This window comes from Struthio camelus, unplaced genomic scaffold (genome assembly GCF_040807025.1).
Source record: "Struthio camelus isolate bStrCam1 unplaced genomic scaffold, bStrCam1.hap1 HAP1_SCAFFOLD_115, whole genome shotgun sequence".
NCBI lineage: Eukaryota > Metazoa > Chordata > Aves > Struthioniformes > Struthionidae > Struthio > Struthio camelus.
This window is the reverse complement of record NW_027182707.1, coordinates 2,095-18,511: the sequence shown is the minus strand read 5'-3', so window position 1 is coordinate 18,511 and position 16,417 is coordinate 2,095. Positions and strand designations below refer to the sequence as shown.

The following is a 16,417-nucleotide window of genomic DNA, read 5'->3' as shown; positions in this document are numbered from 1 at the left end:
GGCCCATAGGGGGGGTCCGGGTGGCTGTCGGGGGGCAGTTGGGGGTCGTGATGGGGCCCCAGGGGCAGTTAAGGGGTCCCAGGAGGGTCCCTGGGGCCCATAGGGGGGGTCCGGGTGGCTGTCGGGGGGCAGTTGGGGTTCCTGAGGGGGCCCCAGGGGCAGTTGGGGGGAAGTTGGGGGTCCCGGGAGGGTCCCTGGGGCAGTTAGGGGGGTCCAGGTGGCTGTCGGGGGGCAGTTGGGGGTCCCGGGGGCAGCTGGGGGCAGTTAGGGGGCAGTTGGGGGTCCGGGAGGCCAATTGGAGGGCAGTTAGGGGGTAGTTGGGGGGCAGCTGGGGGTCCCAGGGGCAGTTGGGCAGTTGGGGGGCCGCTGGGGGTCCCGAAGGCCGTTGGGGGGCAGTTAGGGGGCAGTTGGGGGTCCCGGGGGCAGCTGGGGGGTAGTTGGGGGGCAGTTGGGGGTCCCGGGGGGCAGTTGGGGGCAGCTGGGGGTCCGGGGGGGCAGTTGGGGGGTAGTTGGGGGTCCCGGGGTGCAGCTGGGGGGTAGTTGGGGGGCAGTTGGGGGTCCCGGGGGCAGTTGGGGGGCAGCTGGGGGTCCCAGGGGCAGTTGGGGGGCCGCTGGGGGTCCCGTGGGGCAGTTGGGGGGCAGTTAAGGGGCAGCTGGGGGTCCCAAGGGCCGTTGGGGGGCAGTTGGGGGGCAGTTAAGGGGCAGTTGGGGGTCCCGGGGGCAGCTGGGGGGGGTCCCGGCCCGGCGGGGGCCGCCAGGGGGCGCCATCGCCCGCGGCGCCGCTCAGGGCGCTTCCCCCCCTCCTCGACTTCCCCGCCGGGGCCACGCCCCCTTCCCGGTCAGCTGACGCGCTGCTCGCCCGCTGATTGGCGGAGCGCTGCCGGCGGGAGGTGGCGCTGGAGGGCGGTACTGCGCAGGCGCGGGAGCGGCGCCCCCCCCTTTCTCTCTCTCCCCCCCCCGCACACACGCCTGCGCAGCTCGCGCGCATGCGCTTTGGGGGGGGGGCGGGTCCTGCGCGGGCCGCGCCGGAAGTGGGAAACCGGAAGCCGGAAGCCGGAAGCCGGAAGGAGACCGGGGGCGGGGGCGCGCGGAGAGCGGGAGCGAGAGCGAGTGAGTGCGGCGGGGGCTTGTGGGAACGGGCCGGGGGGGGGGTCAGCGGGGTCCGTAGGGGGCCTGTGGGGGGATGTAGGGGGTCTGGGGGGGGTTATGGGGGGTCTGGGGGGGTTGTGGGGGGTTAAGGGGGGGTTATGGGGGGTCTGGGGGGGTTATGGGCGCCCTATGGGGGCTGTGGGGGGGTATATAGGGGGTCTGGGGGGGTTATGGGGGGTTAAGGGGGGGTTATGGGGGGTCTGGGGGGTTGTGGGCGCCCTATGGGGACTGTGGGGGGGTATATAGGGGGTCTGGGGGGGTTATGGGGGGTTAAGGGGGGGTTATGGGGGGTCTAGGGGGGTTGTGGGCGCCCTATGGGGGCTGTGGGGGGTATATAGGGGGTCGGGGGGGGTTGTGGGGGGTTAAGGGGGGTTATGGGGGGTCTGGGGGGGTTGTGGGCGCCCTATGGGGGCTGTGAGGGGGATATAGGGGGTCTGGGGGGGTTATGGGGGGTTAAGGGGGGGTTATGGGGGGTCTGGGGGGGTTGTGGGGGGTCTAGGGGGGTTGTGGGCGCCCTATGGGGGCTGTGGGGGGTATATAGGGGGTCGGGGGGGGGTTGTGGGGGGTTAAGGGGGGGTTATGGGGGGTCTGGGGGGGTTGTGGGCACCCTATGGGGGCTGTGGGGGGATATAGGGGGTCTGGGGGGGTTATGGGGGGTCTGGGGGCGTTGTGGGTGCCCTATGGGGGCTGTGGGGGGGATATAGGGGCTCTAGGGGGGTTGTGTGGGCTGTGGGGGGGTTATGGGGGGTCTGGGGGGGTTGTGGGCTGCCTATGGGGGCTGTTGAGGGGATATAGGGGGTCTGGGGGGCTTATGGGGGGTCTGGGGGGGTTATAGGCTCTCTATGGGGGCTGTTGGGGTAATGTAGGGGCTTTGGGGGGGTTATCGGGTGTCTAGGGGGGTTGTGGGCTCCCTAGGGGGGCTGTTGGGGGGATATAGGGGCTGTGGGGGGGTTATAGTGGGGCTGTGGCCTCCCTGTAGGGGTTGTGGGGGGATATTGGGGGGGTTATGGGGGGTCTGGGAGGGTTATAGGCTTCGTAGGGGGGCTGTGGGGTGGTCAGAGGGGGTCTAGGGAGCTTATTGGAGGTCTGGGGGGGTTATAGGGGGGCTAATGGGGGCTGGGGGCATTAATAGGGGCCTGGGGAGGTTTGAGGGGTCTCCCTATGGGGGCCTGGGGGGCATTATGGGTATCTGGGGGGGCTAATAGGGGTCTGAGCAGTTTTGTTGGGGGTCTCGGGGGGCTGGGGGGGGTGTTAGAGGGGCTGGGGGGGTTATGGGGGGGCTGGGAGGGGGGTCCCAGGCCTGGCTGACACCGGCCCCAGGCCCCGCTATGTCGCAGCCGCCGCCCCCGGAGCCGCCCGCGTCCCCCCCGGCCCCCCGGACCCCGTCGGGGTCCCCGCCGCCCCCCTGCGGCCCGGCCCGGCCCGAGGTCCCCCCCGCGCCCCGCTCCAAGGGTCCCGTCTGTGAGTAGGGCCGGGGCGGGGGGGTGGGGGTGCTGTGGGGCAGGCGCCGGTAGGGATGGGTGGGCCTGGGGCGGTCGGTGGGTCCCCGTGGTCATGGTGGGTCTCCGTGGTGGCCACGGGGTGGTCGATGGGTCCCCGTGGTGGTCCTAGGTGGGTTTAGTGGGTCCCCATGGGGGCTGTAGGTCCCTGGGGTGGTTTTAGGTGGCTTGGTGGGTCCCCACGGTGGCCGTGGGTTGGTTGATGGGTCCCTGTGGTGGCTGTAGCTGCCTTTGGGTGGCCCCGAGGTGGTTGGTGGGTCCCTGTGGTCATGGTGGGTCTCCGTGGTGGCCACGGGGTGGTCGATGGGTCCCCGTGGTGGCTGTAGGTCCTTCTGGGTGGCCCTGAGGTGTTTGCTGGGTCCCCATAGTGTCCATGGGGTGGTTGATGGGTTCCCATGGTGACCAGGTGGTGGTTGATGGGTTTGCATGGTCCTGATGGGTCCCCACGTTGGCTGTAGGTGCTTTTGGGTGGCCCCGAGATGGTTGGTGGGTCCCCGTGGTGGCTGTAGGTTCTTCTGGGTGGCCCCGAGGTGGTTGGTGGGTCCCCGTGGTGGCCAAGGGGTAGTTGATGGGTTCCCATGGTGACCAGGAGGTGGTTGATGGCTTCCCATGTCCCTCGTGGGTCCCCACATTGGCTGTAGGTTCTTCTGGGTGGCCCCGAGGTGGTTGGTGGGTCCCCGTGGTGACCAGGAGGTGGTTGATGGGTTCCCATGGTCCTGATGGGTCCCCGCGTTGGCTGTAGGTTCTTCTGGGTGGCCCCGAGGTGGTTGGTGGGTCCCCGTGGTGGCCACGGGGTGGTTGATGGGTTCCCATGGTGACCAGGAGGTGGTTGATGGGTTCCCATGTCCCTCGTGGGTCCCCACGTTGGCTGTAGGTTCTTCTGGGTGGCCCCGAGGTGGTTGGTGGGTCCCCGTGGTGACCAGGAGATGGTTGATGGGTTCCCATGGTCCTGATGGGTCCCCGCGTTAGCTGTAGGTTCTTCTGGGTGGCCCCAAGGTGGTTGGTGGGTCCCCGTGGTGACCAGGAGGTGGTTGATGGCTTCCCATGTCCCTCGTGGGTCCCCACATTGGCTGTAGGTTCTTCTGGGTGGCCCCGAGGTGGTTGGTGGGTCCCCGTGGTGACCAGGAGATGGTTGATGGGTTCCCATGGTCCTGATGGGTCCCCACGTTGGCTGTAGGTTCTTCTGGGTGGCCCCGAGGTGGTTGGTGGGTCCCCGTGGTGGCCACGGGGTGGTTGATGGGTTCCCATGGTGACCAGGAGGTGGTTGATGGGTTCCCATGTCCCTCGTGGGTCCCCACGTTGGCTGTAGGTTCTTCTGGGTGGCCCCGAGGTGGTTGGTGGGTCCCCGTGGTGACCAGGAGATGGTTGATGGGTTCCCATGGTCCTGATGGGTCCCCGCGTTAGCTGTAGGTTCTTCTGGGTGGCCCCGAGGTGGTTGGTGGGTCCCCATGGTGACCAGGAGATGGTTGATGGGTTCTCATGTCCCTCGTGGGTCCCCACGTTGGCTGTAGGTTCTTCTGGGTGGCCCCGAGGTGGTTGGTGGGTCCCCGTGGTGACCAGGAGGTGGTTGATGGGTTCCCATGGTCCTGATGGGTCCCCGCGTTGGCTGTAGGTTCTTCTAGGTGGCCCCGAGGTGGTTGGTGGGTCCCCGTGGTGACCAGGAGGTAGTTGATGGGTTCCCATGTCCCTCGTGGGTCCCCACGTTGGCTGTAGGTTCTTCTGGGTGGCCCCGAGGTGGTTGGTGGGTCCCCGTGGTGGCCACGGGGTAGTTGATGGGTTCCCATGGTGACCAGGAAGTAGTTGATGGGTTCCCATGGTCCTGATGGGTCCCCACGTTGGCTGTAGGTTCTTCTGGGTGGCCCCGAGGTGGTTGGTGGGTCCCCGGGGTGGCTCTAGGTGCCTTTGGGTGGCGCCGGGAGGGTGGGCGGGTGGCCCGGGCGGGTGAGGACGCCCCCCCCTGGCCGCCCCCCGCAGACCGGCTGGGCTCGACGCGCTGCCGCCGCTGCCTCATCACCTTCGCGGACGCCGCCTTCGCCGCCCGGCACGCCAAGCGCGAGCACCCGCGGGACTTCGCCGCCGCCGCCCTGCGCGGCGCCCTCTTCGTCTGCTTCGTCTGCGCCCGCCCCTTCGCCTCCTCGCCCGCCCTCCTGCGCCACCAGCGGGGCCACGCCCCCCGGGCCCGCCCCCCGGCCGGCCCCGCCCCCCGGCCCCGCCGCCCCGGCGCCGGCCGGGGCGACGGCGGCGGCTCCGCCCCGCCTCGGCCCCGCCCCGCCGGCCCCGCCCCGGCCCCCGGCCCCGCCTACGCCTGCACCGAGTGCGGCCGGGCCTTCGCCCGCGAGGGCGCCCTCCACCGCCACTACATCCGCCACGCCCGCGGCGAGCTCTGACGTCGTCGTGAGGTCATCGTGAGGTCGGCCACGCCCGCGGCGAGCTCTGACGTCGTCGTGAGGTCATCGTGAGGTCGGCCACGCCCGCGGCGAGCTCTGACGTTGCTATGATGTCATCGCGAGGTTGGTCACGCCTGCAGCAAGCTCTGACATCGTTGTGAGGTCACCAACGCACCCGCGGCGAGCTCTGACGTTGCTATGATGTCATCGTGAGGGTGGCCACGCCCACGGCGAGCTGTGAAGTCGCTGCCACGTCCTCATGATGTCAGCCAGGCCCGCGGCGAGTTCTGACATCGCTGTGATGTCATCATGTGATTGGCCACGCCCACGGCGAGCTGTGACATAGCCACGATGTCACTGCCACTATATCTGCCACGCCCGCGGCCATCTATGACGTCACTCTGATGTCGCCGCGACGTCCGGCCCACCCACAGTGCGCTGTGACATCATCACGGCATCCAGCCGCATCAGCAGCCTATGACGTCACCGCACCATGAGCTGTGACATCATTGTGACATCTGCAACGCCTGCGGCACGATCTGTGACATCATCGTGAGGTCGCCGCCATGCCTGTGGCGAGCGCTGATGTCACCTCCGCGGCCACGGCGAACTCTGATGTCGTCGCCACGCGCGCTGCAGCCGTCGGGAGCTGTGACGTCACTGTGATGTCACCGCGACGTCTCCGTGACATCCGCCACGCCCACGGCGAGCTCTGACGTCGTGGTGACATCGCGCCTCCGTCCCGCCCGCCGGGGGGGGGGAATGGGACTCTGACGTCACTGTGACGTCACTGCACCTGCCGGGGGGCTCGGGGGCGGGGCTAAGGCACCCTGGGGGCGGGGCCGCGGGGTGGGGGCGGGGCCGGCGGGGTCTGGAATAAACGAGCTGGAGCCTCGGAGCGGACGCGATTGGTTGTCGGGGACGACGCGTCACTTCCTCCACGGGGGGGCGGGGCGCTGGCTGTGACATCATCGGGGCGGGCGACGTCGGCGACGCCCGAGTGACATCACAGGGCGGGGGAGGGGTGTCGCCCCGGCCGATGTCCCCTCCCTGCCTCCCCGGTGACATCATGGCGGGGCCCTGTGACATCACGGTGGGGCCTGGTGGCATCATAGGTGAGGAGGAGACGGAGGACGGTCCTGCTGTGACATCACTATGGGGCCAAGTGACATCACATTGGTACCCGGTGACATCATAGATGTGGTGTAGCTGTAGGAACAGCCCTGCTGTGACATCACAATGTGGCTGATGTCAGCCAGCCCCTCCCTGCTGCCCCGTGACGTCACCGTGGGGCCCTGTGACATCTCACTGGCGCCTGGTGACATCACAGCGGTGCCCTGTGACATCATAGGTGAGGTGGAGGCGGGGGAATGGCCCTGCTGTGACATCACAGCCCAGGTGATGTCAGCCAGCCCCTCCCTGGTGCCTCTGTGACGTCACCGTGGGGCCGAGTGACATCATAGGTGTGGTGCAGCTGTAGGAACAGCCCTGCTGTGACATCACAGCCCAGGTGATGTCAGCCAGCCCCTCCCTGCTGCCCCCGTGACGTCACCGCGGGGCCCTGTGACATCACGCTGGCGCCTGGTGACATCACAGCGGTGCCCTGTGACATCATAAGTGAGGTAGAGGTGGGGGAACAGCCCTGCTGTGACATCACAGCCCGGGTGATGTCAGCCAGCCCCTCCCTGCTGCCCCCGTGACGTCACCGCGGGGCCCTGTGACATCACGCTGGCGCCTGGTGACATCACAGCGGTGCCCTGTGACATCATAGGTGAGGTGGAGGCGGGGGAACAGCCCTGCTGTGACATCACAGCCCAGGTGATGTCAGCCAGCCCCTCCCTGCTGCCCCCGTGACGTCACCGCGGGGCCCTGTGACATCACGCTGGCGCCTGGTGACATCACAGCGGTGCCCTGTGACATCCTAGGCGAGGTGAAGGGCCCGGCGTGACCTCACCATGGGCCCCTACGACATCACCGCGGGACGCCGTGACCTCACCGCGACGTCATCCCGCCCCCCCCCCCCACCCCAGCGGCGCAAGCAGAGGGCGGCGGGGGGGGGGGGGGCGAAAGGGCGTTTATTGGGCGCCGCCCGGCCCACGGCCCCGCGCGTGTCGCCGCGTGTCGCCGCGTGTCGTCGCGTGTCGCCGCGTGTCATCGCGTGTCGTCACGTGTCGCCGCGTGTCGCCGCGTGTCGCCGCGTGTCATCGCGTGTCGCCGCTCAGAGCTCGCCGCGGGCGTGCAGCATGTAGTGCTCGTGCAGGTCGGCCACGAGGCCGAAGGCGCCGGGGCACTCGGTGCAGCGGTAGGGGGGCCGGGCGGCGGCGGCGCCGGGACGCCGGGGCGAGGGGCTGGCGGCGGCCGGGCGGCGGTGGCGGCGGTGGCGGCCGTGCTCGCAGCGGTGGGCGCCCAGCGCCGCCGGCGCCCCGAAGCCCAGGCCGCACTCGGCGCAGATGTAGTGAGAGGGGCCGGGCGGCGGCGGGGCGGCCCCCACCCCGGCCCGGGCAGCGCCGGGCGGGCGGCCCGGCCCCGGCGGGCGCTTGCGACCCACGTGGTAGCTGCGGTGAACCTTGAGCGCCCGCGACGTGCCGAAACCCCGGCCGCACTCGGGGCACTCGTGCCACTCGGCGCCGCCGCGACCCGCCGCTCCCCCCTCGGGGCTGCTCCTGCCGCCGCCTCCCGCCGGCGGCGTCGTCGCCGTCCGGCTCCGGCCGCCTGTCGGCGACGCCGCGGGGAACAGGCGGCCGGGTGAGGCGCAGGGCCCAGGCGTCCGGGACCAGCACCCACCAAGGGGCCCAGGCGTCCGGGTGAGGCGCAGGGCCCAGGCGTCCGGGACCAGCACCCACCAAGGGGCCCAGGTGTCCGGGTGAGGCGGAGGGCCCAGGCGTCCGGGACCAGCACCCACCAAGGGACCCAGGCGTCCGGGATCAGCACCCACCAAGGGGCCCAGGTGTCCGGGTGAGGCGCAGGGCCCAGGCGTCCGGGACCAGCACCCACCAAGGGGCCCAGGCGTCCGGGTGAGGCAGGGGCCCAGGCATCCGGGACCAGCACCCACCAAGGGGCCCAGGTGTCCGGGTGAGGAAAGGGCCCAGGCGTCCAGGATCAGCACCCACCAAGGGGCCCAGGCGTCCGGGTGAGGCAGGGGCCCAGGCGTCCGGGATCAGCACCCACCAAGGGGCCCAAGTGTCCGGGTGAGGAAAGGGCCCAGGCGTCCGGGATCAGCACCCACCAAGGGGCCCAGGCGTCCGGGTGAGGCAGGGGCCCAGGCGTCCGGGACCAGCACCCACCAAGGGGCCCAGGCGTCCGGGTGAGGCAGGGGCCCAGGCGTCCGGGACCAGCACCCACCAAGGGGCCCAAGCGTCCGGGTGAGGCGGGGGCCCAGGCGTCCGGGACCAGCACCCCCCAAGGGGCCCAGGTGTCCGGGACCAGCACCCCCCAAGGGGCCCAGGCGTCCGGGCCGGGCGTCCCCCCCCCCCCAGGGGCCCCGGCGTCCGGGCGCACCTGCGTAGCCGTTGGCGGCGGGCGTGGGGGGGCCGCTGTCGCCCGACGACACCGACGTGGCCTCCGACTCGTCCTCGTCCTCCGGCAGCCCTGGGGGGGGGGGGAGGGGTGAGCGGGGCGGGACCCCGAAACGCCCCGAAACGGCCCCGAAACGGCGCCGCCGCCACCGCTCACCGGCTCCGGCTCCGTCGTCGTCCTCGAAGGCGCCGCCGTCGCCGCCGGCCTCCCCCGGCTGCGGCCCCTCCGCCATCGTCGCTGCTCTGGGCGGGGGGGGACCCACAATGCACTGGGGCCGGGGGTCGGGGGGGACCCACAATGCACCGGGGCCGGGGCCGGGGGGGGACCCACAATGCACTGGGGCCGGGGGTCGGGGGGGCCACAATGCACCGGGGCTGGGGGTCAGGGGGGACCCACAATGCACTGGGGCAGCAGTTACCCATGATGCACCGGGGGGGGGGGGGGAACCACCCACAATGCACCAGGGCAGCAGTTACCCACAATGCACTGGGGCGGGGAGGTTACCCATGATGCACCGGGGCTGGGGGGACCCACAATGCACCGGGGCAGCGGTTACCCATGATGCATCGGGGTCGGGGGGGGACCCACAATGCACCGGGGCAGCGGTTACCCATGATGCACCGGGGCTGGGGGGACCCACAATGCACCGGGGCGGCGGTTACCCATGATGCACCGGGGCTGGGGGGACCCACAATGCACCGGGGCGGCGGTTACCCATGATGCACCGGGGCTGGGGGGACCCACAATGCACCGGGGCGGCGGTTACCCATGATGCACCGGGGCTGGGGGGACCCACAATGCACCGGGGCGGCGGTTACCCATGATGCACCGGGGCTGGGGGACCCACAATGCACCGGGGCGGCGGTTACCCATGATGCACCGGGGTCGGGGGGACCCACAATGCACCGGGGCTGGGGGTCAGGGGGGACCCACAATGCACTGGGGCAGCAGTTACCCATGATGCACCGGGGGGGGGGGGGGGAACCACCCACAATGCACCAGGGCAGCAGTTACCCACAATGCACTGGGGCGGGGAGGTTACCCATGATGCACCGGGGCTGGGGGGACCCACAATGCACCGGGGCAGCGGTTACCCATGATGCACCGGGGCTGGGGGGACCCACAATGCACTGGGGCAGCGGTTACCCATGATGCACCGGGGTCGGGGGGGACCACAATGCACCGGGGCAGCAGTTACCCATGATGCACCGGGGGGGGGCACCACCCACAATGCACCGGGGCTGGGGGGGGGGGGGGTGAGGTTACCCATGATGCACCGGGGGGGGGGATAAGAGGACAGGGGTGCTGGGGGGGGCCCACAATGCACCGCGGCCATTGGGGGGAGGCGGTTCCCCAGCATGCACCGCGGCCGTAGGGCCCGGAGGGGCGGGGCCTGCCCGGCATGCACCGCGGCAGCGGGGTTGGGGGGGGTGGGGGGGCGGTTTCCCAGCATGCACCGCGGCCGGGGCAGTGCGGGCCCGCGGGGGGGGGGGGGAGGAGGGAGGAGGGAGGGGGGGGACCCGGCGCCCACAATGCCCCGCGCGGGCGCCGCCGCCCCACAATGCCCCGCGCGGCCCGGCCCCGCTCACCGCCGCGGCGGGGCCCGTCGGGGCCGCCGGTCCCGTCCCGCCGCCGCCGCCGCCGCCGCCGCCGCTGCGCATGCGCGTCCGGCCGGGGAGGGGGGAGGAGGAGGGGGCGGGGGGCGGGGCCTGCCGCCGCCCCGCCCCGCCGCTGCTGCGCCTGCGCGTCCGGCCAGGGAGCGGGGGCGGAGGGGGCGGAGCCCAGCGCTGCTGCCGCCGCGCATGCGCGCCCGGCTAAGGCGGGAGGGAGGAGGGGGCGGAGCCCAGCGCCCCCGCTGCTGCGCGTGCGCGTCCCGCTGAGGCGGGAGGGAGGGGGCGGAGCGCATCGCCACTGCCGCCGCGCATGCGCGTCCGGCCACGGAGGGAGGGAGGAGGGGGCGGAGCGCAGTGCTGCAGCCGCGCATGCGCGCCCGCCCCGCGGCCGGCGGAGGAGGGGGGCGTGGCCGAGCCTCGCCACGCCCCTCCTCGCACTGCGCCTGCGCGGCAGGACCTGCCCCCCCCCCCCCGCCGCCCCCCCTAATCCCGGGCGCCGGGACGCCTGGGCCCCGTTGGGGGAGGGGGAGATGCGGGGTCCAGGACGCCTGGGCCCCTCCCGGACACCTGGGTCCCTCCCGGACTCCTGGGCCCCTCCCGGATGCCTGGGCCCCTTGGGGCGTTGCGCTCCCGTTCTTCACAGGAGCAGGGTCATTCGGTGCCGCGGGGGGGCCCAGGCGTCCAGGAGGGACCCAGGTGTCCGGGGGGCCCAGGCGTCCGGGAGGGACCCAGGTGTCCGGGAGGGGCCCAGGTGTCCGGGGGGCCCAGGCGTCCGGGGAGGGACCCAGGCGTCCGGGGGGCCCAGGCGTCCGGGGAGGGACCCAGGTGTCCGGGGGACCCAGGCGTCCGGGGGGACCCAGGCGTCCAGGAGGGACCCAGGCGTCCGGGGGGGCCCAGGCGTCCGGGGGGGGCCCAGGCGTCCGGGAGGGACCCAGGTGTCCGGGGGGGCCCAGGCGTCCGGGGGGCCCAGGCGTCCGGGAGGGGCCCAGGCGTCCGGAAGGGCCCAGGCGTCCGGGAGGGACCCAGGCGTCCGGGGGACCCAGCTGTCCGGGAGGGACCCAGGCGTCCGGGGGGCCCAGGCGTCCGGGAGGGCCCAGGCGTCTGGGAGGGACTCAGGTGTCCGGGAGGGACCCAGGTGTCCGGGGGGCCCAGGCGTCCGGGAGGGACCCAGGTGTCCGGGGGGGGCCCAGGCGTCCGGGATCCCTGTGGCTGCCCCTTCCCCCACCCCGTCCTGGGCTCCCACCAGCGGCAGTTTCGGCGGGGGCGGCGATGACACCCGGACGCCTGGGTCCCCCGGACACCTGGGCCCCCGGCACGTGCCGTCCCGTGGGGCGCAGCCGCTCCCGCCCCGCGCGGAGACAAACAACCGCCCACGGGGCAGAAAGTGGGGCAGCCCCGGACGCCTGGGCCCCTCCCGGACACCTGGGCCCCTCCCCGGACACCTGGGCCCCCCCCGGACACCTGGGCCCTCCCCGGACGAGGAAGCGCCGAGAGCAATTGAGGGCAGGTGGGAGGAAGCAGCGGGGGCGGAGGTTCCCGGACGCCTGGGCCCCGAGGTCGGGGAGCCCCGGACGCCTGGGCCCCGTGAGGTGAAGGCAGCGGGGACCCAGGCGTCCGGGGGCGGCGGTTCGGCCGCATTCCTGGGCCCCGCCGCCGCTAATTGCCGCTAATGAGGGGCCGGGAGCCAATAAAGGGGGGGCCCGGACGCCTGGGCCCCTCCGGCGGCGGCGGCGATGATGGAGCGAGCCCTGGGGCTGCTGGCGCTGGGCGCCCTCCTGACGGCCGGTGCGCCCGGACGCCTGGGCCCCTTGCGGGGGGGAGCCCGGACGCCTGGGCCCCTCGGTTGGGGGGGAGCCCGGACGCCTGGGCCCCTTGGGGGGGTGGGGGAGCCCGGACGCCTGGGCCCCTTGGGGGTGGGGTGAGGGGGTCCCGGACGCCTGGGTCCCTTGAGGAAGGGGGGGAGTCCCGGACACCTGGGCCCCTTGGGGTGGAGGGGAGCCCGGACGCCTGGGCCCCTCGGTTGGGGGGGAGCCCGGACGCCTGGGCCCCTTGGGGGTGGGGTGAGGGGGTCCCGGACGCCTGGGTCCCTTGAGGAAGGGGGGTGCGCCCGGACACCTGGGCCCCTTGGGGTGGAGGGGAGCCCGGACGCCTGGGCCCCTCGGTTGGGGGGGAGCCCGGACGCCTGGGCCCCTTGGGGGTGGGGTGAGGGGGTCCCGGACACCTGGGTCCCTTGAGGAAGGGGGGGTCCCGGACACCTGGGCCCCTCGGGGTGGAGGGCAGCCCGGACGCCTGGGCCCCTCGGTTGGGGGGGAGCCCGGACGCCTGGGCCCCTTGGGGGTGGGGTGAGGGGGTCCCGGACACCTGGGTCCCTTGAGGAAGGGGGGGTCCCGGACACCTGGGCCCCTCGGGGTGGAGGGCAGCCCGGACGCCTGGGCCCCTCGGTTAGGGGGGAGCCCGGACGCCTGGGCCCCTTGGGGGTGGGGTGAGGGGGTCCCGGACGCCTGGGCCCCTCGAGGTGGGGTGAGGGGGTCCCGGACACCTGGGCCCCTTGGGGTGGAGGGGAGCCCGGACGCCTGGGCCCCTCGGGGATGGGGTGGGGTGGGTCGGACGCCTGGGCCCCTTGATTGGGGGGGGGGAACTGGACACCTGGGTCCCTCGGGGGTGGAGGGGAGCCCGGACGCCTGGGCCCCCCCCCCCGGACGCCTGGGTCCTGAGGCCCCGCTGCGCCCCCAGGCTGGGCCCTGCGGTCGCCCCCGGCCGAGTTCGTTTGCGCTAACGAGACGGAGGCGACGGGCGACGGAGGAGGGAGCAGCCGCGGCCCCGGGCGCCCGGCCCAGCCAGGTGGGGAGCGCCCGGACGCCTGGGCCCCTTTGGGGGAGGCGTCACCCATCCCGGATGCCTGGGCCCCTCGGTGGGTGCTGGTCCCGGATGCCTGGGCCCCTTTGGTGGGGGGAGTGGGGCAGGACGCCTGGGCCCCTTTGGGGGAGGTGTCACCCATCCCGGACACCTGGGCCCCTTCGTGGGTGCTGGTCCCGGACACCTGGGCCCCTTTGGGGGGGGAGCAGGACGCCTGGGCCCCCCAGTGGGGAGGGGGAGGAGGGAAGTGGGGGCACCCGGACGCCTGGGTCCCCTTGGGGGCTCGGGGGGGGGGCGGTGGCAGCTGGTGACGCTCTTGTGCGCAGGTTCCCGCGGGGACGGTGGCGCCACCGCGGGGCCCGAGGACGCGGGGACCCCCGTCACCACGGACGGCGTCATGGACCTGGTGGGACATGTCACCACGGGCTACGGAGGGGACATGGAGGCGGTGGCCAACGATGGAGGCACCTTCATGGAGAAGATGGAGGATCCTGGTGCCACCACGGTGCCTGGGGACACGGGGACCCCCGTGACGACGGTCTCCACCACGGATGGGACCACGGTGGGACATGTCACCGTGGCCCAGGGAGGGGACAGAGATGTGGTGGCCAATGATGGAGGCACCTTCATGGAGAAGATGGAGGATCCTGGTGCCACCACGGTGCCTGGGGACTCGGGGACCCCCGTGACGACGGTCTCCACCACGGATGGGACCACGGTGGGACATGTCACCGTGGCCCAGGGAGGGGACAGAGATGTGGTGGCCAATGATGGAGGCACCTTCATGGAGAAGATGGAGGATCCTGGTGCCACCACGGTGCCTGGGGACACGGGGACCCCCGTGACGACAGTCTCCACCACGGATGGGACCACGGTGGGACATGTCACCGTGGCCCAGGGAGGGGACAAGTCCAGGGACGCAGTGGCCGGTGATGGAGGAGTCTTCGTGGAGGGGACGGGGGTTCCTTGTGCCACCACGGTGCCAGAGGACACAGGGATCCTCGTCACCACGGTCTACGGAGAGGACTTGGACATGGTGGCCAATGCTGGAGACACCTTCGTGGAGAAGATGAAGGATCCTGGTGCCACCACGGTGCCTGGGGACACGGGGACCCCCGTGACGACGGTCTACACCACGGATGGGACCACGGTGGGACATGTCACCGTGGCCCCAGGAGGTAACAGGGACACGGTGGCCGACGATGGAGACACCTTCATGGAGAGGATGCAGGGACTCGGTGCCACCACAATCTGTGGCCGGCAGATGGTCACAGCAGGACATGTCACCGCAGCCCCAGCAGGGGACAAGTCCAGGGACGCGGTGGCCAACCATGGAGGCATCTTCATGGAGGGGACGGAGAGACCTGGTGCCACCACGGTGCCCAGGGAGGCGGGGACCCCCGTCACCAGCGTCTCCACCACGGATGGGACCACAGTGGGACATGTCACCATGGCCCCAGGAGGTGACAGAGATGCGATGGCCAACGCTGGAGACACCTTCTTGGAGAAGATGAAGGTTCCTGGTGCCACCACGGTGCCCGGAGACGCGGGGACCCCCGTGACGACGGTCTACACCACGGACGGGACCATGGTGGGACATGTCACCGCGTCCCAGGGAGGCGACAGGGACGCAATGGCCAACGATGGAGGCGTCTTCGTGGAGGGAACAGGGCGTCTTTGTGCCACCACGGTGCCTGGGGACTCAGGGACCCCCGTGACCACGGTCTACGGAGGAGACAGGGACACGGTGGCCAATGATGGAGATGTCTTCCTGGAGGGGACGCAGGGACCCAGTGTCACCACCATGTCGGGGGACGCGGGGACCCCCGTCACCAGTGTCTACACCATGGATGTGGTAGGACATGTCATCCAGGGAGGTGACAGGGACACGGTGGCCACCGATGGAGGCATTTTCATGGAGGGGACAGAGGATCCTGATGCCACCACGGTGCCCGGGGACACGGAGACCCCCGTGACCACGATCTACGGAGGGGACATGGACACGGTGGCCACCGATGAAGGTGTCTTCATGGAGGGGACGCAGGGACCAGGTGCCACCACGGAGCTTGGGGACATGAGTACCTCCATCACCACGCTCCATGCCATGGACAGGACCACGGTGGGACATGTCACCATGGTCTACGGAGGGGACAGGGACGTGGTGGCCAACACTGGAGACACCTCCTTGGAGAAGATGAAGGATCCTGGTGCCACCACGGTGCCCGGGGACACGGGGACCCCCGTGACCACGGATGGGACCACGGTGGGACATGTCACCATGGTCTACGGAGGGGACAGGGACGTGGTGGCCAAGGCTGGAGACACCTCCTTGGAGAAGATGAAGGGTCCTGGTGCCACCACGGTGCCCGGGGACACGGGGACCCCCGTGACCACGGATGGGACCACGGTGGGACATGTCACCATGGTCTACGGAGGGGACAGGGACGTGGTGGCCAACGCTGGAGACACCTCCTTGGAGAAGATGAAGGATCCTGGTGCCACCACGGTGCCCGGGGACACGGGGACCCCCGTGACCACGGATGGGACCACGGTGGGACATGTCACCATGGTCTACGGAGGGGACAGGGACGTGGTGGCCAACGCTGGAGACACCTTCTTGGAGAAGATGAAGGATCCTGGTGCCACCACGGTGCCCGGGGACACGAGGACCCCCGTGACCACGGATGGGACCACGGTGGGACATGTCACCATGGTCTACGGAGGGGACAGGGACGTGGTGACCAACGCTGGAGACACCTCCTTGGAGAAGATGAAGGGTCCTGGTGCCACCACGGTGCCCGGGGACACGGGGACCCCCGTGACCATGGTGGGACATGTCACCGCCTCCCGGGGAGGCGACAGGGACGCGGTGGCCGACGGAGACGGAGGCGTCTTGGTGGCGGGGACGGGGGGAGCCGGGGCCATGGCCGCCGCCCCCCCCCCGGCCCGGGTGCCCCCCGGCCGCTTCCCGGTGACGCTGCCCCGCGGCCCCCCGGCGCCCCCCGCCCCCGCCGGGGCCTTCGGCCTCCGGCCCCCCGGCCTCCTCCTCCTCCTCCTCCTCACCCCCCTCCTGGCCGCTCTCCTCCAATGACCCCACCCCCCCCCAACCCCGGAAAGGGCCCAGGTGTCCGGGGAGGGGCCCAGGCGTCCGGGGGGGCCCAGGCGTCCGGAAGGGCCCAGGTGTCCGGGAGGGGCCCAGGCGTCTGGAGGGGCCCAGGTGTCCGGGGAAGGGGCCCAGGCGTCCGGGGGGGCCCAGGTGTCCGGGGAAGGGCCCAGGTGTCCGGGGAGGGGCCCAGGTGTCCGGAAGGGCCCAGGTGTCCGAGAGGGGCCCAGGTGTCGGGGAGGGACCCAGGTGTCCGGAAGGGCCCAGGTGTCCGGGAGGGGGCCCAGGTGTCCG

The 16,417-nt window shown here is 72.0% G+C and overlaps 3 protein-coding genes across 3 annotated transcripts; 2 read left to right on the top strand and 1 right to left on the bottom strand.

Moving 5' to 3' along the window:
* The first annotated feature begins 50 nt into the window (after window positions 1-50).
* LOC138065242 (zinc finger protein 576-like) lies at window positions 51-5,753 on the top strand. Its single transcript, XM_068929457.1, has 4 exons — window positions 51-67; window positions 978-1,110; window positions 2,487-2,610; window positions 4,623-5,753. The coding sequence occupies exons 1-4, from the start codon at window positions 51-53 to the stop codon at window positions 5,033-5,035; spliced, it is 687 nt and encodes a 228-aa protein (XP_068785558.1). The 3' UTR covers window positions 5,036-5,753.
* A 1,337-nt stretch (window positions 5,754-7,090) lies between these two features.
* On the bottom strand, window positions 7,091-10,211 carry LOC138065241 (zinc finger protein 428-like). Its single transcript, XM_068929455.1, has 4 exons — window positions 10,141-10,211; window positions 8,708-8,793; window positions 8,534-8,623; window positions 7,091-7,747 (listed from the first exon to the last, which is right to left on the bottom strand). Exons 2-4 carry the CDS (start codon window positions 8,781-8,783, stop codon window positions 7,254-7,256), a joined length of 660 nt encoding a protein of 219 aa, XP_068785556.1. The 5' UTR covers window positions 8,784-8,793; window positions 10,141-10,211; the 3' UTR covers window positions 7,091-7,253.
* A 1,370-nt stretch (window positions 10,212-11,581) lies between these two features.
* On the top strand, window positions 11,582-16,111 carry LOC138065248 (mucin-22-like). The gene is made up of 3 exons (XM_068929469.1): window positions 11,582-11,949; window positions 12,898-13,005; window positions 13,347-16,111. The coding sequence occupies exons 1-3, from the start codon at window positions 11,898-11,900 to the stop codon at window positions 16,109-16,111; spliced, it is 2,925 nt and encodes a 974-aa protein (XP_068785570.1). The 5' UTR covers window positions 11,582-11,897.
* Window positions 16,112-16,417: the final 306 nt, after the last annotated feature.

Bases quoted from the DNA above. Each gene is read 5' to 3' on its own strand.
- LOC138065242 (XM_068929457.1), top strand. The intron at 1,111-2,486 runs GTGAGTGCGGCG...GCTATGTCGCAG, and splicing joins GAGAGCGGGAGCGAGAGCGA to CCGCCGCCCCCGGAGCCGCC. The intron at 2,611-4,622 runs GTGAGTAGGGCC...CGCCCCCCGCAG, and splicing joins CCGCTCCAAGGGTCCCGTCT to ACCGGCTGGGCTCGACGCGC.
- LOC138065241 (XM_068929455.1), bottom strand. From the start codon at position 8,783: ATGGCGGAGGGGCCGCAGCCGGGGGAGGCCGGCGGCGACGGCGGCGCC. The intron at 8,624-8,707 runs GTGAGCGGTGGC...CCCCCCCCCCAG, and splicing joins CGACGACGGAGCCGGAGCCG to GGCTGCCGGAGGACGAGGAC. The intron at 7,748-8,533 runs GTGCGCCCGGAC...CGTCGCCGACAG, and splicing joins CGCCGCCAACGGCTACGCAG to GCGGCCGGAGCCGGACGGCG.
- LOC138065248 (XM_068929469.1), top strand. From the start codon at position 11,898: ATGATGGAGCGAGCCCTGGGGCTGCTGGCGCTGGGCGCCCTCCTGACG. The intron at 11,950-12,897 runs GTGCGCCCGGAC...CTGCGCCCCCAG, and splicing joins GGGCGCCCTCCTGACGGCCG to GCTGGGCCCTGCGGTCGCCC. The intron at 13,006-13,346 runs GTGGGGAGCGCC...TCTTGTGCGCAG, and splicing joins CGGGCGCCCGGCCCAGCCAG to GTTCCCGCGGGGACGGTGGC.